The sequence below is a fragment of the Saccostrea cucullata genome, unplaced genomic scaffold, assembly GCF_032062105.1.
Source record: "Saccostrea cucullata isolate Sc308-1 unplaced genomic scaffold, CSIRO_AGI_Scuc_v1 ctg21602, whole genome shotgun sequence".
NCBI classification, from domain to species: Eukaryota; Metazoa; Mollusca; class Bivalvia; order Ostreida; family Ostreidae; genus Saccostrea; species Saccostrea cuccullata.
The window spans coordinates 1-7,577 of NW_026937092.1; the positions used below are offsets into that span (position 1 = coordinate 1).

General features: G+C 33.1%; 1 protein-coding gene and 1 long non-coding RNA gene across 2 annotated transcripts; one reads left to right on the forward strand and one right to left on the reverse strand.

Moving 5' to 3' along the window:
* Positions 1-130: 130 nt before the first annotated feature.
* LOC134247281 (uncharacterized) lies at positions 131-786 on the reverse strand. The gene is made up of 2 exons (XR_009987800.1): positions 750-786; positions 131-220 (listed from the first exon to the last, which is right to left on the reverse strand). It is a non-coding gene; the product is annotated as an uncharacterized LOC134247281 (long non-coding RNA).
* A 26-nt stretch (positions 787-812) lies between these two features.
* On the forward strand, positions 813-7,419 carry LOC134247280 (ATP-dependent Clp protease ATP-binding subunit ClpX-like; the record flags this gene model as incomplete). The annotated part of the gene is made up of 8 exons (XM_062729644.1): positions 813-954; positions 1,344-1,571; positions 2,829-2,956; positions 3,305-3,461; positions 3,722-3,883; positions 4,869-5,033; positions 5,460-5,734; positions 7,141-7,419. Coding segments are annotated over exons 1-8 (1,479 nt in total), but the record flags the coding sequence as incomplete, so codon positions are not given.
* Positions 7,420-7,577: the final 158 nt, after the last annotated feature.

Consider the following 7,577-nt stretch of genomic DNA (forward strand, 5'->3'; position numbering starts at 1 on the left):
CTTGATGGTTTTGTGAAATAAGACTAAATGTTTGAATATGTGTGACTATGTTTAATTTTTTCCGTCTCTCATACTTGTACATTCATGATATTTATTTCCTATAAAAGATGAAATAAATACACCAAATGCAAACAATTCAATCATTTATTCATTTAAATATTTGACACAAAAACTTGGACTGCTTCGTCTAAGACCTCTGTACTATATGGAATGCACCAATCTGTAAAAAAAAAATAATAATAAAAATATTAAAAAATTATGTCTTTGATGCCATTTTATGCAATACAAATTAAAATATTAAACACAAAAATATTTAATGAATTATACGACTTCCAACTAACTGTTGTACCGATTTCCCAATTAGAGTTGTCTCTCTTGTCATTACGTTTAGCGCTCATAATTATTGTAAATACCTAATACGGATTAATTTATTCAATTATTAATTATGAAATCATGATCTGTATTAAACATTTTGAAATATTTTTTAACCATGTAAAAAAAAAAAAGAAAAAAGGCCTGTTATATTTCATGTATTTAGGAACCAGTCTGGTATATTGAAAAGCACCACGGCAGGCGTTTCGTACGTAGTTTTCTTGTTCTTGTATAGACTAATTTTAGAAAAGAAAAATAAAATAAAGTTGCGAAATATAATGTTAATAACCCAAAAAAGTAAAATATATATATATAAATTAAGAATATAAAAGAATAAAACGGCAGGCGTATAGTTTTTCTCGGCAGGCGTATTTTACCTTGGCAGGCGTCGGCAGGCGTATTTTAGTAGGACCGTGTGTAACACGAGATTTGTTTTGAGGTTGTAGGAACTCGTAAATGTTAGAATTGAAGCCAATATCATCATTTGGTATTGAATTATGTCGCTAGCGATAAGATGTGGGGTCAGAATTAGTGTTCGAAGTCTATCCGGTAAATCGCGCAGATCACTGGCGACGGCTGCAGGTATGTGATTGTCGTAGTTTGGGATCATATAGGTTCAAAGTTATGTTAAGAGGTTAAATAAAATGAAGAAAAATGAGTACATTAGGTTGATGCATCCTCTTTATTTCCATGAATCAAAGTACTTTTATAGGAAATCCGTTGTAAATTATATTATTATATATCATCATGAATCCTGTCAAAATTTGTGAATTGTGTAACAGTAAGTTGTTATACAATAAAAATAAACTGTAAACATGATCTATGCTTATATACATGCCAGTACTGTGTTATCTGTCATCGCTTTAACTATATGACTAACCTCGTCACAAGCTTCCTTGGTGCATTGTGCTTGCATGTATATATTAAACAATGTTCCCTCCGTATTCAAACTGTGCTTACCTCTTTTACAGGTGGAGTTAGAAATCAAAACAAAAAGAAGGTTCTTAGTCAACTCGGGCAGTGTCAAAAATTCAGACCTTTTCATGTGACCTCATCTCTGCAGTCCAAGGGAGGAAGCGACAATGGAAATGGAGGGGAGACAGGGGGGCCAGATCAAGGGGGCAGTAGTATGGGGGGAGAGGAACGTAGAGTCAGGCCTTGTTCAAATTGTGGAGGCGCCCTCAATATTGACTCCAGTGGTAAGTTCTTTTATCAAAACATCATCTGGACGTTTACATATCCATAAATTTTAATTATACGTTCAATTTTATGAATCAGAATTCTCTATTCTCTTATTTATTTTGGCTGTGGTGTGTCTGTGAGACATAATATCATGTATCAAAAAGATTTTACATTTCTGTACTTCTCATCAGTAGAGAACTTACATACATTACAATGATTATGGTGAAGCATCTACTAGTTTCTTCTTCTAATCTTATGGACTCAGGGGTTCAATCAAAAATCCTCAAGTCCGACGTCCCGGACTAACAAATTCCGGATCCGGACTCGGCATTTAGAATTCGCCAAAGTCCTGGGACTTGGCTATGTTTCTTGTTTATCTTTTTTTATAAGTTAAAAAAAATGATTGTAAAGCTAAAAATAAAGCAAATTCTCAAATGTATTAAGTAAAAATGTGGGTTTGTTGGCGTTAAAATACCCATAAAACAATAGGAACGTTTCGAAAATACAATCCGTCTTTTTATTTTCCATTGCGATTAGACTCTTGCTTTTACGCAATTCCTCATGTTTCCTCCTATATGACAAACGGCAATGAGTTTGTTAAATTTCGGTTTTAGCTGTGACTTACAGCACATTCTAATTTCTATTTATTGTAACAGATGGTTTATTCAGTAGTGAGTATTTGTAAAAGTTATTGTAATGTATAATCTATCAGTCTGGTATTGTGTTGAAATACTCATGTATGACTATATGACAGTTTATGGAGGACAAATAAAACATATATTAATACATATAGTCTTTATTCATTCAATGCAACAAATGAAAATAAATTATAAGTTACATAAATTTAATGATTATAGGTAAATATGGACTCTGAAATTTCTTTCTTGGACTTGCCTAAAATTTACTCCTCAAGTCCTGGACTTGACCATGACAAAAAAAGTTTTGAACTCCTGTGGACTTCTTCCCTTTGTGGAGTGCATTTAACTTGAGTTTCAATACTCCAGTAATACCTGTAATAGTATATATTTATATAAAGCTGTCCACATGTAAAGGTAGAATGAGTTACTCACTTTGAAAACTTTCTTAAAGAATATATAACTGTTGTTTGTGAATTTATTTTTTAAAAAATAACGTACCTGAAGTCCTGGTAACAATTATAATTGTACACATTTGCCAGTATAGTCATTATTAAGAAAATAATAGCTTTTGTCCAAAACTTTACAGACAACTGTTGCATTTCAATTTGTGGTGTTTATGTCTATTTGTTTCTTTAGTGATGATTAATGGATTTGTGAAATGTGACAACTGTAAACAGATGATCATGGTATCAGAGGAACAAGTTGACCAAGAGTTTATCAGAACAGAAGAAGAGGACAAGAGCAGTATACCAACCCCTAAAGAGGTAAGGTTCATTAAAAAGATGCTCTTCATTTAGTACAGATGTCAACCATAATTGTTAAAAAAACTTAGCTAAAAAAAATCATTCTATGAATGCTATGCTCATTGATAAATGAAGACTGCAAGTGGAGCAAGACTAAATTTAACATTCTTTTCTTAATCATTATTTGGATTGATCTTCGGTAGTGTAAAACTATCAGCTAGACATTTCAACCAAAAACCAAACTCGGTGAAAATGTCTTTGCAGTTATTTAACTTATTTTCCAGGGCAAATAATGCAATGTCAGATCATATTCAAAGTTTTCTTGGAAAGAGTTCATCATTCTTTTAATTTTCACAATTGTTTACATAGATCCATAGATTTCTGGATGAACATGTAATTGGTCAGGAACTGGCAAAGAAGAGCCTATCTGTAGCTTCCTATAACCACTATAAGAGGGTCCGCTGGTGTAAAACTAGCAGTCAGACATCTCAACCAAAACCCAAACTCGGTGAAAATCTCTTTGCAGGTAAAGTTGATATAAAACTTCTGATTTCATTATCCTGAAAAGTAATATGTAATACTTGTAAGTGTGTTATGTATATAATTGTCAGTCAGATGATCTGTGATCTGTAAATATGAAGGGAAGATCTGTAAAATTCTGTGGATCATCATTTATTGTTATTTATTAATAATTAAAGGAATTTATTTCATTGAGTATGTGGTGCGAATTTTGAAGTTATGTGTAATACATTTATTGTTTATTTTTTTGTTTTATTCTTTTCTCAGAGTCCTTGGAAGCGGCCATCAGAGGCCATTCCTCCAGTGCCCTGGGGTTCAACTCTCACCAAGAGGAGGAGAGTGACCCCCCAATGTTATCCCCAGAGACAGACTCTAAACCAATCACATTACAGAAAAGTAATGTCTTAATGCTAGGACCCACTGGCTCAGGTATTTAGTGACTATCCTCAGTCTTGGCTGCTGTTCATTTTGCTGTGTTTTTATTTTTTGCAAAATATATGCATTTGCAGAGAGATATTTATATGACTTGTAAAGAAAAGTTGGTTTTATAGCTAAATGGAAAACAAATCAAAATATTCATTTAAATGAATTTACTAAAATTAAATTTTATGGATTTTTGTTTGCTTGCTAATTTAGGGCATTGATTAAATGGGCATGGCTTCATTTTTCAAAATCTTTCAAATTCAAGATGAGCTCATGCCATGCATACTGTATATTAGGTTTAAGTATCTAAGCACTAAGCAAGTCCATTCCCAAGTGTAAGTAGTGACCAAACTTACTGTGGAATTAACATTGTTCGTGGGGGATCAATGTTTGTGGCTTTCATGGGTAACCCTGACCTACGAATTTACATCCCCACGAACATATATACAAACATTTGTTTCATTATTCATTAAAAGTTGAATTACGAAAAAGAACTTGTTGTCAATGAAATTATGTCCCCACGAATAAAAATGATTCCACAGTATATGGATGATGCATCTAGTGACACATATTCTCAGATCTGCTTCAGATTCTGCAGCTGATCTTTTTCAAGATGATTGCATGTTAAGTTTTTTGAGCAGGTCCATTTGTAGTAGAAATCCAACTAAGACTAAACTTGCATATACTGTAGATCACTAAATTTTCGCGACACCTTATTTTCGCGAGATAGTCATTGACTGTTGATTAGCGAGACAAAATTTTCATGAATTGTGGTTATTGGTTTGTATAATCTTAAGGAATACTATTATACGTGAGAATTAAATTTTCGCGAGCAGACTGTCTCGAGTAATTACGCGAAAATAAAGTTCTCGAGAATAAAAAGTGATTTACAGTATTCTGAATTTATGGATGAACAATACAAGAACATTTTGCTTGAGACTTTCATAACTTGTAGAATATAAATGATAATCTTTGATAACTTTCGTTCTAGGGAAAACTTTATTGGTGAAGAAGTTAGCAGAATGTTTGGACGTTCCATTTGCGATGTGTGATTGTACGTCCATCACGGCTGCTGGTTATGTCGGAGAAGATGTGGAGTCCGTCATCTACAGACTACTGGAGAATGCAGACTTCGATGTCGAAAAATGTCAACAAGGTTAAACAGGCTATTAATATTAATTATGAAAGAATTTTTTAATGTAATGTCAACATTCATTCCTGACACTTAAAAGTAATATTTGACTTTATAGGTCATGTAAGTCACTCAAAAATATGGGACCAAAATGTATCAAAACTTCCTGTCCTAGTTTAGATTTATTAAGATTGTTCAAATCATAGCCTCCAGGGTCAGGATGGGCAGCAGTTGTAATAAAAAAAATTAACGTAGAATGTATTGAAAAATTATTTAAAACATCTTCTTCTAAAGAAATACATACCCATGATTAGTCATAATACCCAGTAGTTCAGAACTCTATTAAAATGATGTGTAATGTGCTTAAGATGAAACTTTTCTTGTTCAATATTTGCAATCCATATTTTTTATAGATATTATACATTTATTAAAAATGATAATATCTTTTAGGTATTGTGTATCTTGATGAAGTGGACAAGATCAGAAGCATTGTGCCTGGAAATTCCTCGAGGGGCATTAACTCCTCCCGAGATGTAGGTGGAGAGGGCGTACAGCAAGCTTTCCTCAAACTCCTGGAGTCGAACGTCGTCAGTGTCACTGATAAAATGGGGAAAAGAAATGCACATGAGACCACCTACCAAGTGGACACCACTAACATTCTATTTATAGCCTCAGGGGCATTTACTGGTATCTCAGAAATTATACATGGCAGAACCAATCAAAAGGTGAGAGCAGTGTGATCAATGGGAAGAAGAGTCTCCAAATATCTTGAGCCAGAGATGAATACCATCACCATAAGGGGCTTAATTGTTTGTTGTTTCATTCAACTGTTGTTTCATTTCATTGAATTATATGTACGAGGGTCATTCAAAAAATACGTAGACAATGTTCCTTATCATCACATTATTTTTACAAATCTTAATATCAGTATATTTTTAAATGTAAAAAGATATATTTTATAGATTTCTGAAGTTTCATTCTATTTGATTAAACGGAATTCATACTAGAAAAGTTTAAATGCAACATGTTTTGTCGCCACGGAGCACGGTCAAAAACGATGTAACGTCAAAAACAATGTTAAAGAACATTTCTCAAACTCACAGTGCCTTTTCATTTTATACATGGTTTGTATCGTATTCCTCATTCATTAAAACGTTTCCACAACACTTGACACCTAGTATGCTATCAATAATTTGAGTATAATTGAAATAAGATTGTCAATGTTTTCAAATCCTTTACCATGTAACTCTGCTCTTACAGGTTCCGCAACAGTGAAGCGCACATCACGTTTCATGACGTTACTAACTCTTTTGAAAAGATTTTGAACTATAATCTGTTTTTTGCAGAACGCCCATCGCCCAGTTTAAAGTATTTACCCCTCAAAAATTGTCTGTTCCATTATAAACAAATGCACGGCTCATTTTATGTATTTTTCCTGGTCTCTCCAGCATTTTCGGAGTTTGTTTTAAAAGTTTCAAAATGCAAAACAAAATTATATTGCTACTCGCTGCTCCGTGACGTCCTTCAACGTCATGATTTTTTGCTTTTTTAAATCAAGACTATCTGTCTATAGAAATGGATATCTTTTAAACAAAGCAATGTATTACATTAACTTTTTGCTTTTGAAGAAATGAAACAATAGTAAATTTAAGTATGTAAATTTTATTTCATTTAAGGACAATTTTAAAGAGGTATGGCTGTAGATATGAAAAGCGAATAATCAGTCCATAACTCAATATTGACCCTGCTCCGTGACCCCATTTTTGCTGTCTTAAATCTTTGATAATTTTGACAAACATCAAGATATATTCCAATTTCTTTGCTCAAATATTTGAATCTGTTGTTTTAATATATGTACCAGTTTTGGTTTAAATATGACGTTAAATAAAAAAGTTATTACAAAAGTCTACGAACTTTTTGAATGACCCTCGTATACGTGGTTTTATGACTGTATTTGTGGTTTTGGATTTAGCCATATGGCTTTGACACTTGTAGGCATTTTTGACCATTGGCTTTTTGTTATACTTGAATGACCTGGATTTTTCCCCAAACATACATTTTACATATTATCCAGATTTTACATTTAGTAACATAGAAAAACCTTTAACTTCTATTTTTGTTTTTATTTCAGAGTTTTGGCTTTGGTAATCACGATGATAAATCTCTTCTGATGGAGGAGGAGGAGAGGAAACTCTCAGATATAGAACAGTTGAACCTGAAGTACGATAGACTTCTGAGTGAGGTAGAGACAAGTGATGTGGTAAAGTTTGGACTGATTCCCGAATTTGTGGGCCGGTTCCACATAGTGGTATCGCTACACAGTCTTAATGAGGATCACCTAGTGAAAATCTTAACAGAAACTAAAAACTCTCTTATAGCACAGAAGGAATTCCTGTTGTCTTATGATGAGGTATTACATTTATATTAAACTGTAATCTACGATGGCCGATATCAGCCATGACACTCAACAGTTAAATTAAGTGTAGAATGCCAGCGTTTTGTACACGTTACGTTGTCTGCTTTCTTATACCCTTATCCTGCAAGTATATGACAAGTTTTTTTCAGAAA